This window comes from Megalobrama amblycephala, linkage group LG3 (assembly GCF_018812025.1).
Source record: "Megalobrama amblycephala isolate DHTTF-2021 linkage group LG3, ASM1881202v1, whole genome shotgun sequence".
Lineage (NCBI taxonomy): Eukaryota > Metazoa > Chordata > Actinopteri > Cypriniformes > Xenocyprididae > Megalobrama > Megalobrama amblycephala.
The window spans coordinates 9,212,011-9,237,869 of NC_063046.1; the positions used below are offsets into that span (position 1 = coordinate 9,212,011).

The 25,859-nt window shown below is 35.3% G+C and overlaps 1 protein-coding gene across 7 annotated transcripts in view; it reads right to left on the reverse strand.

The window, feature by feature from the left end:
* Positions 1–13,725: 13,725 nt before the first annotated feature.
* The window catches only part of LOC125264444 (A-kinase anchor protein 13-like), a 110,969-nt gene continuing 98,835 nt past the window's right edge, over positions 13,726–25,859 (reverse strand). For 6 of the 7 annotated variants that reach the window (XM_048183736.1, XM_048183734.1, XM_048183738.1 and 3 more), the window contains 8 exons: positions 25,000–25,176; positions 24,656–24,808; positions 22,758–22,819; positions 22,178–22,222; positions 21,867–21,917; positions 19,541–19,975; positions 16,604–16,898; positions 13,726–16,340 (listed from right to left, as the gene is read on the reverse strand). In XM_048183736.1, the coding sequence (XP_048039693.1) occupies positions 16,282–16,340; positions 16,604–16,898; positions 19,541–19,975; positions 21,867–21,917; positions 22,178–22,222; positions 22,758–22,819; positions 24,656–24,808; positions 25,000–25,176 (1,277 nt within the window). In that variant the 3' untranslated portion in view covers positions 13,726–16,281. The remainder of the gene's footprint in view (positions 16,341–16,603; positions 16,899–19,540; positions 19,976–21,866; positions 21,918–22,177; positions 22,223–22,757; positions 22,820–24,655; positions 24,809–24,999; positions 25,177–25,859) is intronic. The other variant, XM_048183732.1, reaches the window with a different exon arrangement.

Sequence of the window (25,859 nt, forward strand, 5' to 3'; positions counted from 1 at the left end):
TATATGGACCAAAACAGAAAATTCAACAGCGTTTCCATCTGATGTGAAACTGTACATGTACGATTAAACTCTTTTAATTATTTTTTTAATTACATTTAATTGTATTTTTATCTCACCCAAGGTAAAAGATCAGATGCAGACAGTGTTATTTTAGCATAAATTATATACTATTGTAGTATTTATTTATATATTAAATTAGCGTTTTATTATTTAAATATTTAATATTTTCATATTTTGTTATTGTTATTATTTATCTTTAATTTAGTTTTATTTCACTTTTAGTTTGTCATTTTAGTACTTTATTTAAATGTAAGTTTTTATTTATATATTTATTTTATTTATATTTTATTGTTTTCAAGCCTTATTTCAATTAACAAAATTTTATATATATATATTTTTTTATTTTATTTTATCTAACAAAAACTACACTGATTCCAGACACTTCCAGCACTTGGATTAGGATGCATCATGGGATGACGTTATCTTCTGGTTCTGGTAACTTCTGGTTATCTAATACCCAAGAATTGATTCTTAATACATGAACAAATATCAGAGCTGAGGCAGTGTTATACAGTCAGAGCAATGTTGGGATAAATGCTTAACATTGATCAAACGAGTAATATTCTGCTGCTCACACTGCATTCCAGTCAAAGCAAAATTGAGCTTTTCTTACAGGGGATAATTTCACCAAGCGACGCAAGGCAATTCTGCTCCAAACAAATATCGACGTACAATACATCATCTTAGCTCCATAATAGAAATAACCTGAATTCACTGATTTAATGGGAAGAAAAGTGAAGGCTTTCTGTTGCCAGTGGGAAGCAGAGAAATTGAGTTTGGTAGTAATGAGCGAGTTAGTAAATGAGTCATTTCACTGGCGGTGGAGGAAATGATTTCATAGAGCTAAAAAGTGGATTGACTGAAATAGTATCAGAACCCACTCAATACAACACACTGAAGTTCTATTGAGTTTCACTCTACACTGTTTAAACAGCTTATAAAGTAATTTCTTAACTAAACCCATTTAATTATAATATTTGTCAAAGGCTTTGACAGGGTTTGTGTTTCTCTGGGAAATAGACATCATCTTTTGATTAGAAACAGCACATGGTCTTGAGGCAATGGTGCTGCTCTAGCAGTATTATTTTCAATTAGGGTTATAAAAACAAAATAAAAATCATCAATGATCAGCTAAGGACAAAAAAGATAGAAACTTGTTTTTCTCCAGTTAATAGGACTATACAATAATAATAATTCAAAATATTATTATTTTTATTTTGTTATTACTTTATAAAAATTAAATCAATAAAGAAATATTACTATTGCAATAATATTAGTGTACGGTAATGTTAAAAACAGAGTATTTAATAATTTATTCTTAAGTAGTGCTGTCAAATCGATTAATCTCGATTAATTGTATCTAACATAAAAGTTTGTGTCAGTACACGCACACACACACACACACAGACACATATATATATATATATATATATATATATTTACAAACTTTTATGTTAGATGCAATTAATCACGATCTGACAGCACTACTTTTAAGCATTTAGCAAGTAATAATTCAAAATATTTTTATTTTATATATTTTTTTAAATAAAAATGTAATCAATAAATATATTACAATTGCAATAACAATACTGTGCTGTACAAACTTTTAATTAATTGCCTTTTATGCATGTGGCAGAAAGTAGCTAACAATAGAAATAGCGTAACGATTTAATGATCTACAGCAAAACAGAACTTTGGTTAAAACTAAAATAGTAATTTCTTGAAGAAATGACAACAGAAGTGGAAAACTTTGCAAAATATTTACAAACAAACTGACCACCAATCGAATGCTTCTCTACTATATAGTACGTGAAAAACAGTATGCGAACAGAGTAGTATGTCCGAATTCATAAGTTGCATCCCAAATGACGCACTATACACTGTGCACTCATCCATGTAGTGCATGAATTGTATAAGTGTATTTTGTCATTTAACAAAGGAGTCTGATACCCCCTCCCCCTCCGCTACGTAATTAAATCTGTGACAGTTGAGTGCATGAAATGTCCAACATTCCACACTTCATTTTTTCCGTTAATTTAGCGCATCATCCGGGTGGTTAAAGTGCACTTTTTCTTTTTGTAATTTTCTGTGTGAATGCACTACTCACACTATTTGTACTTAAAAACATATGATAGAATAGTGCGTTAGTACGGGAATTGGGACGCACCTCTAGTATTCGAAAAACAGTAGGAGAAAAGTACCAGGATGACTTACAACTTCCGGTGAGATTCTGAAGTACGCATACGATGGACACTTCACTATCCCATGAGGCCACGGATTTGTGAATGTTGAAGGGAAATAACTGTTGCCGCTCATGTGACAGTAACAACATGGCAGATGTCATACGTTCAAATTCATTCATACAACACGCATTCGTACTATATAGAACATAATTTTTCAACGGTCGTGAAGTAAATTTAAATTTAAATGTAGTACCTACTCCGTATGCGATTTCGGACTCAGCTTAGCTCAATGGTCACAGAATGGAAAGCACAGGATTGTGGGATATCAAAGACAGTTAAGTATACATCTGACTATACTGCCTTCAGAAAGCGATCTGATGAAAGTATCTCAGGAGACCGGAAGCATGGTTTGAATCTCGTAGTAGGAAAAAGTTCTTCTCTGTCCTAGTCAAGCACATGGCTGGGTGCAGGGAAGGCCGAGGCCTAGGCCTTGCAGCCTAGGCAGAACCCCTCCACTGATGCAGTTTCGGTCAGATCAACAAGAGAGAGAGGGAGGGGCGTTGTGCGCTGGCTTTTAACTTCTGGTCAAAGTCCCACCTCTTAGGGTTTACCTGACCAATGAGAAGGTTTTATTTCCGGGCGACAACATTCCTCCTGTCAGAGCTTTTATGACCGAGCAAGATTAACTGGCTGAGTTGTTGAAGAAGAACTATTAAAGATTCTTGTAATACTGATGTGTTGCACAGGTATCGACATATCGCATACACAAGCATTTACGAACCCATAGACACTAAACATGGCATAATTGAAGTTACATTAAATGTATCATAAGACATATGAATACAATACTGAATACTTCAGGGCAATAAAACTAAGGCTGGATGGGGACAGACCCCAGACTAAGTTTTAAACAATTATTTGTTAAATATAACAAATAATTGTGTCTGATTGGTCTCAGTCGTAACATCCTGCTGAAAGAGGCAACCAGGGAATACAGTTTCCATGAAAGGGTGTACATGGTCTGCAACAATGCTTAGGTAGGTGGTACGTGTCAAAGTAACATCCACATGGATGGCAGGACCCAAGGTTTCCCAGCTGAACATTGCCCAAAGCATCACACTGCCTCCACCGGCTTTCCTTCTTCCCATAGTGCATCCTGGTGTCATGTGTTACCCAGGTAAGCGACTCACCCGGCCATCCACGTGATGTAAAAGAAAATGTGATTCATCAGACCAGACCACCATCTTCCATTGCTCTGTGGTCCAGTTCTGATGCTCACGTGTCCACTGTTGGTACTTTCGGCGGTGAACAGGGGTCAGCATGGGCACCCTGACTGGTCTGCAGCTATGCAGCTCCATACGCAACAAACTGAGATGCACTGTGTATTCTGACACCTTTCTATCAGAAACAGCATTAACTTCTTGAGCAATTTGAGCTACAGTAGCTCGTCTGATGGATCGGACCACACGGGCCTTCGCTCCCCCCGTGCATCAATGAGCCTCGGCCGCTCATGACCCTGTCGCCGGTTCACCACTGTTCCTTCCTCAGACCACTTTTGATAGATACTGACCACTGCAGACCGGGAACACCCCACAAGAGCTGCAGTTTTGGAGATGCTCTGACCCAGTCGTCTAGCCATCACAATTTGGTCCTTGTCAAACTCGCTCAAATCTTTACGCTTGCCCATTTTTCCTGCTTCTAACACATCAACTTTGAGGACAAAATGTTCACTTGCTGCCTAATATATCCCACCCACTAACAGGTGCCGTGATGAAGAGATAATCATTGTTATTCACTTCACCTGTCAGTGCTCATAATGTTATGCCTGATCGGTGTATATTCATATAATTAAACCGCAGCCTCAGCCATAGTCATGTTCTTCTGTTTTAAAGAAAACCGTACTCTCTTTTAGCACCACTCAGTGGACATTTCACTCTAGCAACTGCAAGGAAATGTGCTAAAAATCATTCGGAACAGGTAGCAACCACAGCAACACCTTGGCAACCACCTAGCACTGGGAGAAAGGCATCTTAAAGTCTCAAATTGAAAAAAGCACACAATCTGAATCATCACATTTATCCTGTAGGCTAAAATAAGCAATGTACATTGCTGTTGAACTCTTCGAGTGTGATCCTACACTCAGGCTTGAAGAGTGGAGTTTGGAGAGGTGTTTGTCTTTGACTTTTAATGACAGTGATTAAGCACAAAAGTCGAGGATATGAGCATGCCTGGAATTCTGAGAAACACTTAGACCCTTTACCACCCACTGCGATGAACTCAATTAAGTCTGAACTAACCCGTTTCTGTTTATGCAAATAGGACCTGGAAAGTTTTAATAAATGCAGGTTCATGCGAGCTCAACTGCCCCAAGGACACTTGTTCCAAAGGCCACACTCAAATGAAAAGTTAGAGAACGACACGGCTTGAAGAGAAGGCTCAGGTTTTGCTCCCCTGAGGACAGTTATGGATCTGCAATTCATTCAAGTAGACCCCACTGTCTCATATTAAGACAAATGATTTATGCTCATTATAGACTAGATTGTATTATAATACACTGAACGAAATGACAAATCTGTTTATAGTGTTACAAATGAAATTCACACTCTGTAGAAACCAGGGCATGTCTATGATATTAAATGGGAACGTTTTGATGTAAATAAGTTATGTTATGGAAAAATAATGCATTCCTGTCCTCAAAGCTGAAGTGTGTAATTTTTTCCCACACTTGTTAAAATGTTTTTTCATACCCCAGATTAATATGAAGTCAACTATTGGCAAGCTGATTCCCCTGAAAAATGTAAAGACTGCAAAGCACTACAGGATTATATGTTTTAAGACTAATGACAGACTTGAAAATGTTTTGCATTTTCGGTTGACGCTGGTATGTACTTCACATTTAAAAGCTCCATGAATACAACAGCAATTAATTATCTTTATGAAAAAAAAAAAAAAAAAAAAAAAAAAAGTTGAGTGACATCAGAATGCTTTTAGGCCAGTGCTGCTTCTATCAAATTATGATATTATCAGTGTATTGATATTGATCAATACTGTCTCTCGACATCCCATTTCAATTTTTTGGTTAGTTGGATAGATGTAAATGTCAAAGCTGAAAGCCTTTCACATCCTGAAATGCGATTATAGATCTGCGTTATTTTATGTGTTACTGGTACAGTGCTTTCATGATGACTGATAAACTAGGAGAAATGATCACCATGAGTGATGTAACATTCAAACAAGTTCATTTCTGAGAGCATAGATTCTCTCTCCACTATTGAGAATATATATATATATATATATACAGTACAGTCCAAAAGTTTGGAACCACTAAGATTTTTAATGTTTTTAAAAGAAGTTTTTAAAAGAAGTTTCGTCTGCTTACCAAGGCTACATGTATTTAATTAAAAATACAGTAAAAAACAGTAATATTGTGAAATATTATTACAATTTAAAACAACTGTTTTCTATTTGAATATATTTCACAAAGTAATTTATTCCTGTGATGCAAAGCTGAATTTTCAGCATCATTTCTCCAGTCTTCAGTGTCACATGATCCTTCAGAAATCATTCTAATATGCTGATCTGCTGCTCAAGAAACATTTAATGTGTACAATTGTACAAAATATTTGTGTACAATATTTTTTTTCAGGATTATTTGATGAATAGAAAGTTCAAAAGAACAGTGTTTATCTGAAATCTAATCTTTTGTAACATTATAAATGTCTTTACTGCCACTTTTGATTGATTTAATGCATCCTTGCTGAATAAAAGTATTCATTTCTTTAATTTCTTTTCCAAAAAATAAAAATAAAAATTCTTACTGACCCCAAACTTTTGAACGGTAGTGTATAATGCTACAGAAGCTTTGTATTTCAGATAAATGCTGTTCTTTTGAACTTTCTATTCATCAAGGAATCCTGAAAAAAAAAGTACACAACTGTTTTCAACATTGGTATTAATAATAAATGTGTCTTGAGCATCAAATCAGCATATTAGAATGATTTCTGAAGGATCATGTGACACTGAAGACTGGAGTAACGATGCTGAAAATTCAGCTTTGCATCACAGGAATAAATTACTTGTCAAATTATTGTCAAATATATTTAAATTGTACACAGTTATTTTAAGTTGTAATAATATTTCACAATATTACTGTTTTTTACTGTATTTTTAATTAAATAAATGTAGCCTTGGTGAGCAGACGAAACTTCTTTTAAAAACTTCTTTTAAAAACATTAAAAATCTTAGTGGTTCCAAACATTTAGACTGTACTGTATATATATATATATATATATATATATATATATATATTCCATACAAGTTATATTATCAATATAACGGTTTCTTTAACTATGGACAATTTTGGCCTTTTAGAAAAAAAAAAAAGTTTAATTTCACTTTTCACTTTTCCTGGATGTGTCACTTCCACCACATGTTTGTTTAATAGCATTCTAAACTGTCTTACTAAAGCAATAGCTAGCATTGCCATTATATAGATCCTACTGTTCAAAAGCTCAGGGTCGGTAAGATTTTTGTTTTGCAGTGCTTTGATCTGCCTGCATTGACACTATTCTTTAAGAGCTGCTGTGCAGCCAAAATAATGTACCAGTTATCACTGTAAAGCTGCTTTGACACAATCTAATGTAAAAAGCGCTATATAAATAAAGGTGACTTGACTTGTTTTTGACTGAAATTAATATTTTAATTCAGCAAGGATGCATTAAATTAAATGAAACGTTCTTTTGAACTTTCTATTCATCAAAAACCTGGAATAAAATTTATCATGGTTTCAACTGTTTTCAACATTGGTATTAATAATAAATGTGTCTTGAGCATCAAATCAGCATATTAGAATCATTTCTGAAGGATCATGTGACACTGAAGACTGGAGTAACGATGCTGAAAATTCAACTTTGCATCACAGGAATAAATTACATTAAATATATTTGAACTTTTTTTTTATTTTAAATTGCAATAAAATTACACATTGTTACTGTATTTTTGATCAATATAAATGCAGCCTTGGTGAGAGAGATCTTTCAAAAAATATTTCTAAAAATATTACCAACTCGACTTTTGAACAGTATTAAATTATAAATAATATAAATATAATATAAATAAGTAATAAATAATAATAAATAATAATTTAATGCTTTTTGCATAATTCACTAAATTATCTTTTTTCACCCCTCGCTAGAACTTCAAGAACAGTAGCAACTCAACTTGAATTACATTTGCAAATTAATGACCTCTTTGAGCACTTTCAGTTGCTCTTTAGATCTAAACAAAGTACTGAAACAGCTCAAGATCTTCAACAAACAAACAATCTTCTCCATGCAGCTGACTCTGGCATTCTGTCTACAACCTGAATTCCAGAAAAGTTGGGGCGTTTTTTAAATTTGAATAAAATGGAAACTGAATGACTTTCAAATCACATGAGCCAATATTATAGAACATAGATAACATAAATGTTTAAACTGAGAAATTTTACAATTTAATGCACAAAATGAGCTCATTTCAAATTTGATGCCTGCTACAAGTCTCAAAAAAGTTGGGATTAGATGTTTACCATGGTATAGCATCTCCTCTTCTTTTCAAAACAGTTTGAAGACGTCTGGGCATCGAGGTTATGAGTTTCTGGAGTTTTTGGTGTTGGAATTTGGTCCCATTCTTGCCTGATATACAGTACAGTCCAAAAGTTTGGAACCACTAAGATTTTTAATGTTTTTAAAAGAAGTTTCGTCTGCTCACCAAGGCTACATTTATTTAATTAAAAATACAGTAAAAAACAGTAATATTGTGAAATATTATTACAATTTAAAATAACTGTGTACTATTTAAATATATTTGACAAAGTAATTTATTCCTGTGATGCAAAGCTGAATTTTCAGCATCGTTACTCCAGTCTTCAGTGTCACATGATCCTTCAGAAATCATTCTAATATGCTGATCTGCTGCTCAAGAAACATTTAATGTGTACAATTGTACAAAATATTTGTGTACAATATTTTTTTTCAGGATTATTTGATGAATAGAAAGTTCAAAAGAACAGTGTTTATCTGAAATCTAATCTTTTGTAACATTATAAATGTATTTACTGCCACTTTTGATTGATTTAATGCATCCTTGCTGAATAAAAGTATTCATTTCTTTAATTTCTTTTCAAAAAAATAAAAATAAAAATTCTTACTGACCCCAAACTTTTGAACGGTAGTGTATAATGCTACAGAAGCTTTGTATTTCAGATAAATGCTGTTCTTTTGAACTTTCTATTCATCAAGGAATCCTGAAAAAAAAAGTACACAACTGTTTTCAACATTGAAAATAATCATAAATGTTTATTGAGCAGCAGATCATCATATTAGAATGATTTCTGAAGGATCATGTGACACTGAAGACTGGAGTAATGATGCTGAAAATTCAGCTTTGCATCACAGGAATAAATTACTTTGTGAAATATATTCAAATAGAAAACAGTTATTTTAAATTGTAATAATATTTCACAATATTACTGTTTTTTACTGTATTTTTAATTAAATAAATGTAGCCTTGGTGAGCAGACGAAACTTCTTTTAAAAACATTAAAAATCTTAGTGGTTCCAAACTTTTGGACTGTACTGTAGGTTTCCAGCTGCTGAAGAGATTGTGGTCGACTTTGATGTATTTTTCATTTAACAATGCAGCAAATGTTCTCTATAGGTGAAAGATCTGGACTGCAGGCAGGCCAATTCAGAACCCGGACTCTTCTACGACGAAGCCATGCTGTTGTAATAGCTGCAGTATGTGGTTTTGGCATTGTCCTGCTGACATACACAAGGTCTTCCCTGAAATAGACATGAAATAGACTTTTCCACTTTGAAACAATCCATTTTAAATGAGCCTTGGCTCACAGGACACAATGGCACTTCTGGACCACGTTCACATATGGCTTCCTTTTTGCAAGATGGAGCTTTAGTTGGCATCTGCAGATGGCACGGCGGATTGTGCCTTTGCAATTTGACATTGAGGAACATTGTTTTCCACAATCTTTTTATGCACTCTTTCACAGATTGGAAAGCCTCTGCCCATCTTTACTTCTGAGAGACTCTGCCTCAGGGACAGTTGTAAACATGTATAATCGTTTTGTAAAACTATTACAAGGATGTGAGGTTTATGTGAATTAATTTCAGACAACTGTTGTAGTCCTTATACAGTAACTTGGGTTATATCACGCATTGGCAAGGTATAAACAATTCTGTTTTTTGTTTTGTTTTTTGTTTTTTTGCCATGGAATTTCACAATTCTGATGTGTTGCAATTGCGAGTTTACATCTCACACTTCTGACTTGTGTAATATTAAGTAATATGGTTTGCAAACACTTTTCATGTTGACTTGAGCTCCACACCTCGTGAACAACAGTGTATTCTTAATAATACAGAAGCAGTGGTACCATTATATACCAGCCTATTTTTTTATATTTTCAAAGAAGCCAGAATCCAGCAGCCTCACACAGAATTGAAGCAATCTAGCAGAAAATCACACATGACTGAGCCAGTTGTAAAAATACAGAAAATGCCTGTTGCCTTTAACCTAACTCTTAGTGGGTTGTAGCAAACATCTCTGACTAAAAATCATTCATTCAATAAATCTTGATGACATTCAGTGATCCCTGCATGCATGCACTCACTCTCTCCTCCTGCAATATAGCCTACTTGGACTGTTTGTTACCTTAGCAACAGGTTTCACAGCATTGCAACCAACAGTTGGCAACCCACATCACTACCATGGAGCTAATGGCTGTTGGGAAACACACACAGGACAGGCTGTGGAAGAGAATTTACACAGTCTGATAATGGACTCTGTCATCAATGCCTTAATGCATGCGCATTATATAAAAGCATTATATATAAAAAATCTATTTTGCCCTCCATATATTTCTATATATGTATATGTATTTTCTTTTCACTGAATATATATTTTGAAATATATTTCAGTATATGAATGTTGAAACGAAAAAAAAAATAATAATTTCAAAAATATATTTCATTGAGCTTCACTGTGTACAACATTTATTTAACATATATTTAAAATATATTTTAGATATTTTTAATATTATCTAATAATTTGGCAGCAGGTATATTTAAGACCTGACGGACAGATCCATTATACTGTTACACATGCGTTTTATTTCTCAACTGTTTACATTCACTTGAAACATAACTGACTGTGTTTACGAGAATACTCACCAAGACTGGCATTGTTTAAGCACAATAAGCAGCGAAAAGCAACTCAATTTAGTACTGAGAAGCAGCTTTATGTGCACGCACTTTAGGTGTGAGAACAAAATCTGCAGGAATGTGTAAAATTATACACAATACGTGCAATCCCACGCCAAAATTCAAGCCCTGTAACACCAACAATATTCATCCAGAGATTGTGAGTTACTTACTAGCTGTCGGAGAGATGAGAGAGAGATAAAGAGCAGCTGGTATTGCATATCTATTCTGCGGAAAATGAGTATTGGAAACGTTTCAGATATTTCAGTATCGATATGTATCGAAAAATTGATATTTTTGACAACACTACATTGCACTTAGTTTCGTACCAGTAGGTGCGCTCGAATTGAAGCGGACAGATCAAGTCGAACACATGCCTCTAAAGGCAGGAACACACCAAGCCGACGCTGATGAACTAGTGGTGACGAAAGCAGACTGCGGGTTTGGCTCATGTCGGCAGCGTCTGGGTCCAAAGTTGGCCTGACACACCAAACTGACACCCAAGTAGCACATCTGTTCTGCGTAAGATGAAATGCCTTTCCGTACCAGCAGGTGGCAGTAGGTGAATAGCCAATCAGAATGATCAGATGGCCTGATGGACCGATGAGCTCCGATGCCGATTCAACATGTGGAATTGGCCAGGACCAACTTCAGCCGACAGTGCGGAACACACTGAGAAAACTTGGCCGACGAACAAAAACTGCCCAACGACTGATTATCAGCTTGGTGTGTTCCGGGCTTAACACACAAAACAAGGACTACAGATTAATAAAACAAGCTTACAAAGCAATTGGTTCAGTTAATTTAAGAGCTTCGAAAAGAGCGGTTTCTTCTTCGCCTAACACACCAAACTGACACCCGAGTAGCACGTCTGTTCTGCACCTGTGTAAGATGAAATGCCTTTCCGTACCAGCAGGTGGCAGTAGCCAATCAGAATGATCAGATGGCCCGACAGACCGATGAGCTCTGACGCCGATTCAACATGTTGAATCGGCTGAAAAAAAGCCGGCCAGGACCAACTTCAGCCGATGGTGCGGAACACACTGAGAAAACTTAGTCGGCCGATGAACAAAAACTGCCCGACGGCCGGCCATCGGCTTGGTGTGTTCTGGGCTTAAAGGTGCTAAAGAGGATCTTTTCGTCGACTGAGAAACCAAAGACCGTTACTGAGTTTTTGAAATGAGTGCATGCGTAAGAACATCCTTCCTCCTTCACAGCTCATTTCGAGGGAACGCCTCCCAAAACTCGTGCACAAGTATTAGAACACGAGTGTTTACCACCAGCATTCGCTGTATCGTGTTAGTGGATTCATTATGTCGGACTCACCGCAGGTAACTCATAATCTGCAGTTGTTACTTCTGTCTCCTGACAAAAACATTGCATGCGGCACCTGTAGAGTGCGGAAAGTTACTGGAGCGCGCAGCCGCACACGTCTCGCACAAGGAACGTCATGGCAGTGATTGACAAGCCAGAGGGCCAATCGTTTACTAATCCTTTACTTACTTTATCACACAAATAGTGCTGTTTTTTTCTCCAATCAGCATGATTACAAATGTGATATTGATTTTATACAACAGTTCAATAAATAACAAATTTAATATTAAGTGAGTTACATTTAAACACAATATTGCCTGTTTTTGCTCTATTTCGCCAAATGAAAATAGTTCCAAACAAAGCCACAGGACTGTTTTGCATCTCTGAGCAACAGATGATTAACAAATTGTTTGATTGAATGATTCAATGACTCACTCATTAAGACAGTCAAATGCTTCATTCCTGAATGAATCAGCCATTTGAATTAATCAGTTGAAACTCAATGACTCACTCATTAACAATGACTTGCTGCCACCTACTGGCAATTTTAATTTTACATTTAATCATTTTTAAATAACATAAAAATATCAATATTCAACGTTTTATGTTTAAAACACCGATTGGCTGATGTTTTTAAGGTCTTACCTCGTGCACAGATGATGTATATTAATATTATTCCTTTCAGTGCACCTAATAAATAGTCTTTTATCAGTTAGTAAAGACAGTTTCAAGTAATATTGCAAAAATGTATAAAACAAAACATCCTCTTTAGCACCTTTAACACAAAAAACAAGGACTACAAAGTAATAAAACAAGCTTTCAAAACAGTAAATCTTTTACAAAGCAATATTGCTTTGGTTCAGCTGATTTACGAGCTTCGAAAAGAGCTGTTTCTCCATCACTAGCTAAAGCTAACCACTAAGTATTTTCTAACATAAGGATGCTTGATTGATATATTTTGATACACTGATATCACAATGACTGAAATTTTTATCACACATTATACAACTGATTTGGAGTGAAACAAACCAGCTATCACCACAGAACTCACAAATCCACTGATAATACTCACCGATGTTTATATTGTTGTTTTCCCTCCAAAATGGTGTTGCATCCTGGATGACGATGTCATTAAGCTTGTTCGAGACGCATCGGCGCTGCACAGACCGATCGGCGCGTGACATCAAAGTACCGCGAGAGCGATTCAAAAGCATAAGGAGTCGTACTTTGATGTCATAAGCCGATCGATCTGCACAAACCTATTATCTTTTCCCTCTCTTAAACGGAATTATATACTTCTAAAACAATTTTGTTTAGTAAAGACAAAACCACATAATATTTCTTAAATATTCTGAAGAACTATAGAAAACTTACAAAAAAAAAAAAAAAAAAGTTTTGTAAGAATACAATTTTGTATTATTTTTGTTTCCTTGTTATGTTATCTTAGTATTTTTTTAAGGAGAACAGAATATAGAAACAGAACCCAGAAAAAAATGGCAACTTCTGCCCAAACATCCTCACATCCAAATGTATCCATTAATTGTGAAGCAAATGACTTCTTTAAAATTGAGTTTTTTTCTTTCACTATATTTAAGGCATAAGATGATGATGATGATTGGGACATGAAAATACTGGTAAGTAGAAATGACCCACCTCATATATAATCTCTGGCCATCAATGACAGGTTAATGGTGTCACTGGAATTTGATTTATCAGTATTTTTTTTTTTTTTTTTTTAAAGCAAACTGCATGAAATAGATGAAAGGCTCTGTTTATACGCGAGTCTTTGTACAGTGGCAATTTCTTTAATCTTTTTAAAAGAAAAAGGTGACCTTGATCTGTTTGTTCAGTCACTTGCGAATTTGAACGAAACATACAATAACCTCCTCCAGCACAATGAACAGATCAAAAACAAGAAAATTTGCAATAGCTTTTAATGTGAGGAAAATATTGCGTCTTCTGCTTCAACACAAAGGGATCAATGATAAATAAAGCATTACGTCTCAAACACAAAATTACATTTTAAGTAATTACAAAATTACTTACAAAATTAATCACAAATTAAACATTTTCAGAATTTTACATTTCAACATGTTACACAATATTTACATATTAGTTCTTCCTTTTTATTTCGCAAGAAAACATGTACCTCAATGTACAAATGAAACCTTACTGTCAATGATGGAAAAAAAACAAAAAACAAAAACAAAAAAAAACCATGAAACTATACTCCTGAGAAATTGCTGGGTTATATTTTAGTGCACGCCATCATTTCTTTAAGGCTAAGCAACTTCAGTTTACGTTTATGCATGAGACATTTCAACAATATTCTGCCTGAATTGAGTTTTCCCTGTCGCTTTGTTCCTGAGGACAAAAGTGTGACTGACAGTTCTGTAAGGCCATAGGCACCGTTCTCCTTAAATTACAAATCAATAGTTCCCTTTGTGCGTGTGACGAAATAATAATTCCTGCACTGCGTCACTGTGTCTCCTCTGACATCAAGTTATGTAAATCCATTGAGGAGCTTTCCAATATAAAATGCTTCTCTGCTGCACCCTCATGGTGGAGTTAAGTCAGTGCAGCACAAACCTGCACAAGTAGGACTTTAAGAGCATGTACTGCTTAAAAAACAGAATTCAAATAAAAATAACAAATGTTCTTGGACCAATAAATAACTCCTAACAAAATCAGGCCAACAGAACCTCTAGCTGAACAAAAGCCTGTATGCTTGTAGGGTGAATATTCATGTATGATGAAATAAGTGGACACTTTGTGTGCAAAAACTGGGGTGCTAAATGCATTATTATTGACATTTAGATATGATACGGTGCATTCGATCCATAAGGGTGAACGTATAGGCTAAGTACACTATCCTGTGTGGATGATTATCTTTGTTACCTGTCCAGCAGGTAGCTTTAAATATCCTCCAGGAGTCTACGATTCATACAGTATTTACAGCTCATCTGTCCTGCTGAAGTCATGAAGTATTAAACACAGATGGATTAGAGAATCTCAAACTAGCATCACATGCCTTGGCATGTTATACAACGGCCTCCAAAAACTGTCCTTAGGGCATTATCTTTGGAATGCTAATGAAAAATTGATTGTCATTTTCGGGGTAACATGTGAAGGGTGTTAAAGTGCTCGGTGGCATTTCAAAGACGGGACATTCCTTCGGGAACCTAAAATAGAAGACATGGGGGGAAATGGAAAACCACCTCTCTGCCCTAATCCGTTTAAATGTTAAAACTGTGATTAAATTTTAAATGATCATTCTTGTGTGCAATACGCCAAAATGATTTCTCTTCCTAAACAGTTGGCCAATAGGGGGAGCTACAATTTATATTTTTTTGCGTTTTCTAAACCTTTTGGTGGAACAAATGATTTGTTAACTCAAAGACACTGAAATACAGGAATCTGTATGTTTTAACAATTTATGGAAAGACGGAATTTGTCTGATAAACATTTGAAAGAAGTGCAAATCTTAAGATTGATGTGTAGTTCTCACAGCAAACATGTCCATGTCACATTTATCCCCAAAATAAATTAATAATAATAATAATAATAATAATATATATTCAAATTATATCCAAATTAAAGTTTTAAAAAGTAAAAATTTCATATATACACTAAAAAATAACTGTAAAAAAAAAAGAAACAAATTTACACAGTAAAATACTGTTTTCCATTGAAACAGTAATATACCATAAAACAATGCATTCTGGGTAATATTTGTCATTTTAAGAAAATAAGACTATAGGCGACTTTCTTGAAAACAACATATATTACCCAGAATGCATTATAATGTGATATACAAAAGTAATATACTGTAAAAACAGTGCATTCTGGGTAATATTTGTCATTTTCGAGAAAGTAACCTATAGGATACTTTCTGGAAAATGACAAATAATATTACCCAGAATGCATTGTTTTTACAGTATGTTACCGTTTCAATGAAAAACGGTATTTTATTGTGTAAATTTGTTTATTTTTTTAGTGTATATATATATATATATATACACACACACACTTTACTGTTTTTGTAAAGTTATTCTTACTGTAATACAGCAAGTTTTTAACTTTATCACAGCAAAAATACTGTAATAAAATATTATATAAAAGAAACATTTACCATGTTATATAAATACAACTTAAATAATATATTATTACTATTACAGTATATATATATATTCCTACATTACAGTAATAAGAATTTGGGGGTAAATGTCATAAATTGTTATTAAAATGTCATAATGTACAAAAAAAATTAAAAATTAAAACAATCCTAAAATAGTCTTCATTTGGTTTAAGCAAAATGTAATATTTTATTTTGTGATATAATATGACTTGGATATGTTTTGTGTGATTTATCATATTTTAGAAATATTGCCGAACCATAACTGCGATATTAGGGCACTTTGATAGAAAGTCCATGAGAGGGAATGATGTGGACAGAAGGGATGATGGGTAAATCAGCAGAAGAAGATCTCTCCGTCCATAGGAGGCTCCGCCAGGGGCAACAGATGTGATGCTGTAGACAAAAAAACATCAGGATTTGAGAAGACGATTCATCTAGACTGAACCACAATAGAGTCATCATTCTCAGTGTAACGGACATTAATGCATTCACTTCTTCAGTATGTGCAAAGATCTTCCTCCTTTTGCAATTTAAATGGAAATGTGTGACGTTCTGCGTCAGAGAACAGACACGGAGATTGTGATTTCCAGGCTAACTGAATTAATTCTTTCTCATTATCTCTATTGAATTAGTGCCTGTGAGTTCACAGTGTTCACCTGCATCCTGAGGAGGCTGGTTTTTGCTCTTCTTCTTCTTTTTGTCCTTTTTCTCCTTAGATGTAGCCAGCTGAAGCAGTCGTGTGGGCATCTGGTTTTGACCCTCTATGCTCTGTGTTTTGCCGCCCAGGGAGAAGAGGCTGCGGCCCTTCTGTTTGGAGTCCATCCTGGACAGAGAGTTCTTCCTGGGGCTGGACGATAACTCGCCCTCCCAGATCTCTCGCTCGATGGAGCTGCTGCTCTGGAGCTTCAGGGAGTCCTCCGATGTGCTGGACGGGGTGCGCTGAAGACGAGCCTATGGAATAAATGATAGGTTATGAGTTAAAACTCAAATCAGGAAATGACACGAGCTGAATCACAAGCATCACAGGTCAACGTGTCAAAGCGTGCATGCTATTTGCTAGACGGTTTGGAGAGGAAAGAACTCGCAACAGCAAGCTCCAAACTGACTGACTGGCTTTACATAACTTCTGTTAGTCAGAGCGCAGAAGTATTTGAAGTCTGACAAATCATGTTTACAAAAACAAAACAAAAAACAAACAAACAAAAAATGTTAAGGTGCAAAAATAGCTTGTAATTATGCATAATATATTATATATTATAATAATATTTAAATTTATGATTTGAAAAACAGACTCACCAATATTACAATTTTGGAAGAAGATTAGCCAATTCATGGCCTATAAATACTAGTTTGTCTATGATTCATTAAAAATAATATTATATATACTTGGGGTCAGTAAGAGTTTTCTGAAAGATAGGGTTTTATATATATATATATATATATATATATATATATATATATATATATAAATATTTATTAAAATGAGAATTAATAAAATTCTCATTTTCACAGATTCTGCAAGGGGTTCACATATTTTTTCATGCCACTGTAATATATATATATATATATATATATATATAGCACAGATATCACACAGATAGCAAGGAGGGACCTAAACTGGTCAAAAGTGACAGTCTGAGGGCGTGCTTTCACACCTGCCTCATTTAGTTCGGTTGAATCGCACTAAACTTCGCTGCCCCTGGAGTGGTTAGTTTGGGCAGGTGTGAAAGCAGCAATCACACTTCGATGCACACTAAAAGCAGACCAAAGCGGTGTACCAAGACCTCCTACACTTTCAAACGAACTCTGGAGCATTTCGCTTGAGATGTGAAAGCAATCCGACCCAACATACCAAAGAAATCATAAAGATATAATAGGAAATGTATTATATAAAAGGCAGTAGTGTCTGATTCTGTGAGTGAGCACATTAGTTACTGTAGCTGAAAACCAAAATGTTGTGTAATTGTGCTTCTCCATGCAAGAACACTGTCCCGACGAAGCCTCGATTCCAGCTCTACCGGCATTATAACATTCACATATGCTCTTTATGGTCAGTATTAATATGAATGTAGTATATAATTTAACAGCAGGCATGATGCTACATTTGTTTAATATTGTATAAATCTATGTAATATTGCACAATATTACTGCAATTTTGATCACATAAATCAAATATATAGATATTTTATATATATTAGGGCTGTCAACGTTAACGCGTTAACGCATGCGATTAATTCAAAAAGGTGCAGTATGTAATAATTCTATCCGCTAGAGGTCGCTAGAGGCCTATTCAAAACAAAGGTGGAACTTGATGATGCCAAGTTTGAGCGTTGAGCGTTTGAACGTTGAATCTTGGGACATGTGGTCTTTAGCATCAAATCATCATATTAGATTGATTTCTGAAGGATCATGTGACACTGAAGACTGGAGTAATGATGCTGAAAATTCAGCTTTGATCACAGGAATAAATGACACTTTACTGTATATTGACATAGAAAACAGCTGTTTTAAATTGGAATAATATTTCACAATATTACTGTTTTTGTTTAATCAAATAAATGCAGGCTTGGTGAGCAGAAGATACTTCTTTTAAAACATTAAAAAATCTTACTGACACCAAACTTTTGAACAGTAGTGTATATATATATATATATATATATATATATATATATATACCTACACAGCATATACTGTACATAATGCAACTGATATGAATTATAATAACTGGTCAATAATTGATATTCTGCCTACCTAATTTGTAGTATTTTCTTGGATACATTTTTATCTTACAAATATAAAATAAAAAATAACAAGGTGAACAAGACGTTATGATGATAGTCAAAACAAAAGATTAAAGGGTTAGTTCACCTTAAAATGAAAATTCTGTCATTAATGACTCACCCTCGTGTCGTTCCACACCCGTAAGACCTTTGTTCATCTTCAGAACACAAATTAAGATATTTTTGATGAAATCCGAGAGCTTTACGACTCCTCTATAGACAGCAATATAATCAACACTTTCAAGGTCCAGAAAGGTACTAAAGACATCGTTAAAACAGTTAACGTGACTGCAGGGGTTCAACCTTAATTTTATGAAGCAACGAGAATACTTTTTGTGTGCAAAAACAAAACAAAAATCTTTCTCTTATGTTGTTTACGTCCAGCGCTTCCAGGTTCTATTGAGGAGTCAGACACTCGGACTCTCGGATTTCATCAAAATATCTTAATTTGTGTTCTGAAGATGAACAAAGGTCTTACGGGTGTGGAACGACATGAGGGTGAGTAATTAATGACAGAATCTTCATTTTTGGGTGAACTAACCCTTTAATTCATCCAATTTTATTCAGTCATGCACACAGTCAAATTTTTGGAATTTCTCAAATGACCATGTCACAAACAGTTCCTCAAAACTAATATTTTTGGTTGCTCTCAAACACCAGAAAAAAAGAAGAATTTTCAATAAAATTCTGCAGAAAGAAATGAGATGCAGATCTTTATCCGGAGTGATTTAATATAATAAATAGTTAATGATGAGTAATGCGCAGATGAAATGGGTGCAAAAAACCTGCTTGAATGTGCAGTTCAAGCCTCACCTCCACCTCCCGGAGGTGCTCCACTCTCTCCAGCTCCTTCTGCATCTGCTCCTTCTCCCTCTCCAGCCTCCTCTGAGCATCCCTCAGTCTCTCTAGATCCTTCTGATAATCCTCCTTCCTTCCCAGCAGCTCCTGCTGCGCATCCTCCATCTCCTTGTTCCTCCTCCGCATCTCCTCCTCCCTCACGTGCAGCAGCACCTCCCGGTCCGTCAGTTCCCGTTCCTTCACATCCCACTCCTTTTCCTTGCGTCGCTTCTCTTCGGCGTGGGCAGCCTGCTGGCGCTGTAGAGCGGCGGCTTCCTGTCGGTGCCGCTCCAAGCTGCGCTGTTTCTCCTGCTCCACCAGCGAGGGGGGACGAGAGGAGCGGGACGGGGTGCGCTCGCTCAGGGCCTGACGCTGGTCCTCGATAAAAGTGTCCTGCTGCAGCACCACAGCCTGTAAACAAGATTCACAAAGAAACCATTTAACACAAGACATTATATATAAACACACACCGTGGCTAGTAAGAGTAAACAAGGAAAAAAATATAACAAGTATACAAGTCTAATTTAAATTGTTATATTTGAAAATTGTCAAGCGATTAAAATATTTAATCTAATTAATTAAACAATGTGGCGATCAATTAATCTAATTAATCACACATCAAATTTGGCTGAGAAATTACCCCCAAAACATAATTTAAAGGTCCCGTTTTTCGTGGTTTTTTGAAGCTTTGATTGTGTTTATAGTGTGCAATATAACATGTGTTCATGTTTCGCGTGTAAAAAAACACAGTATTTTTCACATAATTTACTTATCTGTATACCGCTGTTTCCACTGTCATAAAAACGGGCTGATGACTTCCTTGTTCTATGAAGTCCCTCCTTCAGAAATACGTAACGAGTTCTGATTGTGCCAGCGGTTCCTGTGTTGTGATTCGACAGCAGTTTAGCGCATCTTGCCCGGAAAGGTCACGCCTCTTACCATAACGTGGAGATGCACGCGCTCAGTGTTATTGTAAACATGTCTTTAATTTTACCCTATCAATTTGAGCCGGAATCAGACCCGGTGATTGGACTGCGGGATGAAAATAACAGCGTTTCGACGACATGGCGACAAACACACTCTACAAACGCAACTCTTGTGTATTCCTGTGGGCGGAGGTTAGTCAAAAAACTGTTTTAGTGACGTCATTAAAGAAGGAAGTAGAGGGATGTAGTCCAAACTGGCCGTTCGATGTAGGCGGCTTCTGTTAAATAAAATATCTCGCTTGGCATTGAACTTTGAGCTTTAAAATTTTACAGATTTTATTTATACTCTAACAACAACATTACACACTAACTAAAGTTTGAAACATGGGATCATGAAGAACGGGACCTTTAAAGTCATTATTGTGTTAATGAGAAAAGCATGAAATGGACATTACAAAAAGTAGCTTTAGAAAAATAAATAAATATTTGATTCAACATAGAATTTATTACACAGCAGCCATGAGGGTGAGTAAATGACAAAATGTTCATTTTTGGGTGAACTAAACTTTTTTTTTTTTTTAAATATGGAAATATAATATTTTGGTGGTGTAATGTAACAAAGTAATAATACTTCGTTACAGTACTTAAGTATTTTTTGGGAGAATCTGTACTTTACTTTACTTTCGAATCACTGATTCGAAACAAAAGATTCATAAAGCTCAGAAGCTTCATGAAGCAGTGTTTTGAAATGGGCCCATATAGATATTGTTGAAAAGTCATTATTTTGTTTTTTTGGTGCACAAAAAGTATTCTTGTCACTTAATCACTTAATATTAAGACAGCACCACTGAACTCACATTAACTGATTTAAATATGTCTTTAGTAGCTTTCTGGGCACTGAAAGTGTTAATTAAGTTGCTCTCAATAGAGGCCTCACTGAGCCATCGGATTTCATCAACAATATCTTAATTTGTGTTCTGAAGATGAACGAAGGTCTTCATCCTCCAGAGGATGCAGCCTTCGAAATGAGACAAAGCTTTTATGAATGGACCATTGAATCATTGGTTCACACGACTGATTTGTTCAAAACACGCATTCATTCCGAAATGAAAACTGTCGCTCGGAGATGCACAACAGTTCTACTCTGGCTTTACAGATAATATTTGTGCAGACAATATTGTGTCTAAAATATAATACAATATTAACCTTTTTTTTTTTAACTGTTGTATACTGATATTGCTTAACTATATCATGATATAAATATGAGATAAAAACTCACACAGGGGCATTTTTGCCCTGATATCTTAAATTTTAGGAGCATATAACTACATTCTATAGGCTCCAAACACCAGTCACACTGTTTTTGAAATACACACCTGAAGTGAGGTCAAGAGCTCATGGAGGTGAGTGACACTAGTCAGGACCTGCTGTCAGGAAACACAAGACATCAGGAAAGACTGTCAAGTCTCACAACAACAAAATGTATGAACATCACAAAAATACATACAATTGATTAAATCTAAAAAGTTATTCAAGAATGTCATAGAAAACAGATGTTATCATCTCTACATGTTATCCAAATGCACTGATTCTTTGCCAGTTCAACGAGCTAAAAACATCCACAAGCCCAAGAAGCTCTGAAGGATAACACCCTCGACTCTAAAAGAAGCATGCTCTTCTGTCTTACCTCGCTGTTTCTCTTCAGCAGGAGCAGCAGGTTGGCGTTTCCTCCCTGTAGAGCAGACAAGCAGAGACTGCAGCTTTACTGAGCCCAGCTGAGTGTGTTTAATCAGCCCAGCACCAACCAGAGCGCAGGCCTGAGCCCAGCTCACCGCTGCTCATTACGCACATTAAAGAGTCAGGCGATGCTGGCCACCCCTAATGGACGCTTATTCATTTTCCACCCTTCACTGAGCTCCCACTGCACTAATGACTGCCATTAGCTACAAAACCTGACAGGATATAATCACAGCACATGTGTGTGTAGTAAAAACTAAATGACACTAGGGGGCAGTATGGGTAATTTGATTCAGTTTATATAGTCAGATAGAATGCATACACTTTCATTATAATTACTATTTTTGGGAAACAGACAGATTATATATATATGTGTGAGGATATGAGGATTCATTCATTTTAAGATGTTTTACTGTACAGACATAATTTCCTGTTTTAAACTTAAACATAAATTCAGATGCTGACTGGTTAAAATAGTGTTAGCTTGGACCGCAGCTATTTTCCTATTGGCCGGAGCACAGGCTTCCTACCTTCTTTAGTACACTGTCAGATTCTGTCCTCCGAAGATCTTCAGCTTCCTCTTTGTCACCATCTACAGTCACACAAACACAACGAGCGTGAGCAGGATCCAATCAGCAATCTACGGAAGAGGATTAGGGCCAAGCAATGATAAAAAAATAAAACCATCTCGAGATTAAAGTTGTTAAATTACGAGAAAAAAATAGTTACATTTTGAGAAAAAAGTCGAGAAAAAAACTTGTTAGTCGAGATAAAATGTTGAGAATAAAGTCATTAAATTACGAGAAAAAAGTCGTTAAATTATGAGAACAAATTCATTAAATTAAGAATTTGTTCTCATAATTTAACGAATTTGTTCTCGTAATTTAACAACTTTTTTCTCGTAATTTAACGACTTTATTCTCAACATTTTATCTCGACTTTTTTCTCGAAATTTAACGAGTTTTTTCTCGTAATTTAATGAGTTTATTCTCAACATTTTATTTCGACTTTTTTCTCGAAATTTAAAGATTTTTTTTTCCGAAATTTAACAACTTTAATCTCGAGATGGTTTTATTTTTTTTATTATTGCTTGGCCCTAATCCTCTTTCGTAGCACTCAATCATGCTTTATATAAAAAAAGATTTGTAAAGTTTTCTTGGAGACACATTACAGTAAGGTTTCATTTGTTAACATTAGCTGAACTAACAATTAACAAAACTTCTACAGCATTTATTAATCTTAGTTAAATTAATCTAAAAATTTACTGATGTATTTTTAAGATACAAATTTTACAATTAGTTAATGCACTGTGAACTAACATGAACAAGAAAACTTTTAACTAACTAACATTAACAGGTAATTAATGCTGCAAAAATATACTGTTATTGTAAGTTAAAGAGGACCTATTCTGCTTTTTTACATGTTCATCTTTCTTTAGTGTGTAATGTTGCTGTTTGAGCATGAAAACGGTCTGCAAAGTTAGCTCCAGTGGTAGTTATTCTCATTATTATCAAGCAGAACATTTCCCAAAACACGCTGAAAGCGCTTGACCAATCACAACACACTGGTCCAGCCGGCCAATCAGAGCACATTGCTCTTTTTGGAAGAAGGGGCTTCATTGAGACAGGAACTAAACAGAGCGTTACTGACAGACTGGGAAGAGAGGAGCTGCAACAATGGAGAATAGGTGTAAAATAATGTTTCTTGAAAATTCAAGAATAAAAACCTATTCTAGTAGACCCAAAAACAAAATCAAAAATTTTAAAAAAGGGCATAATAGGTCCCCTTTAATAAATGCTGTAAAAATATATCGCTCATTGTCAGTTCATGTTAGTTAAAGCATTAAAGGGTTAGTTCACCAAAAAATGAAAATTATCCCATGATTTCAAGCCATCCTAGGCGTATATGACTTTATTCTTTCAGACAAACACAATCAGAGATATATTATAAAATATCCTGGCTCTATAATGGGAGTGCTTTATAATGGTATAATTGCACAGTATGCGTATGGCCGTCTGCCGGAAGCTAGTTATTATAGTTTATAAAGTTTTAAAAATGGATATTTTTCTTTAAAAAACCCATCGCTCCACTTCAGAAGGTCTTTATTAACCCCCTGGAGTCGTATAGATTACTTTTATTATGGATGGATGTGCTTTTTTGGGCTTCAAAATCTCAACCCCCATTCACTCCCGTTATAAAGCTTGGAAGAGCCAGGATATTTTTTAATATAACTCTGATTGTGTTCATCTGAAAGAAGACACTCACATAAACCTAGGATAGCTTGAGGGTGAGTAAATCATGGGATATTTTTCATTTTTGGGTGAACTATCCCTTTAACTAATGTTAACAAATGAGACCTTACTGTAAAGTGTTACTGTTTTCTTAAAGAAAAAAATACATTTCCTGATGAGTACATTAAATTTCTCACGTTTGCAGATGTTCATCTGGTGGCTGTCAAAGCCTCCGAATGTCTCGGCTCTGCGTGGCAGACACACGGGCCCCATGTTCCCCTGAGCGCAGGCCACCTGCTGCCCGACCGCCCCTCCCAGAGTGCTGTTCACCAGCGCCTGCAACATCTCCACTGCCACATAAACACACACATGCACGTCACTAACCGCATTACATTAAGTGAGTTACTAGTCCTGGAAGAACATTAGAGCTGGAAATGAGATGCTGCCACAGCTGCCACCAAACACAAATAACTCATAAATAACACATCCGTTTTAAGACGACAGGTGGAGAACAGCTGAAGACGCTGGTGGCGTTTCTTACCCTCTCTGAGAGCGTCTATCATGATGGGTTCCCCCTTGGGTACGTCCTCGCTGTTGGCCCTGAAGAGCATTTTGACTGGCGAAGCGGTGTCGTCGGATGAACCGCACATTTCACGGAAAAGCTTCATCTTCTCCAGCAGGAGTGAGACGATCTGTTCATCTTTCCTCTGGAGCATGTCTAAAAAGATAAGGGAGTTGTCATTTGCAGATTTATCATAATTAGCAAGCTGGATTTTTTTTTTTTTTTTTATAAAACTAAAACCTTTTCTTCACCATTATTTGTGGTTCTGCGCTGCTACCGTATGGCATGAACAACATCACGTCAAAAGAAATTAGAGTGCAGATTTAATTAACTAATTAAGTCTGAATTGAATGTAATGAGAAAACTGAAATATGACAAAGATTATAAAATTGATGATAACTATTGTGCATGTTCCTCGCTGACAAACATACTGTAAAAAAGCAATTTATAAGCAAATGACTCGTCTGAATCAGTTCATTTTAACAAAATGGAACTATGGAATGGAACTATTTTTTTTGTCTTTAATGCTTGTACTATCATAAAAAAAAACATTAAGTTATTAAAAGATATTGTTTTTGATTAGTAGTCCCACCCTAAACTCTTTTGTGATGCCTAAAAAAAAGTTTTCAGAGATATAAATTTACACATTAAAATACTTATTTATAAAAAAATAAATAAATGGATCACATAAAATTAGATATTTAATCATTTAAATAATAGAAAAAAAAAATGGAGGGGTGGATGGTTGGTGTTTTCACTACAGAGTGACAGTGTTTTCTTTAATATATTAAAATATAATGAATATATTTAATAATAATGTTAATATTATATTAATAATA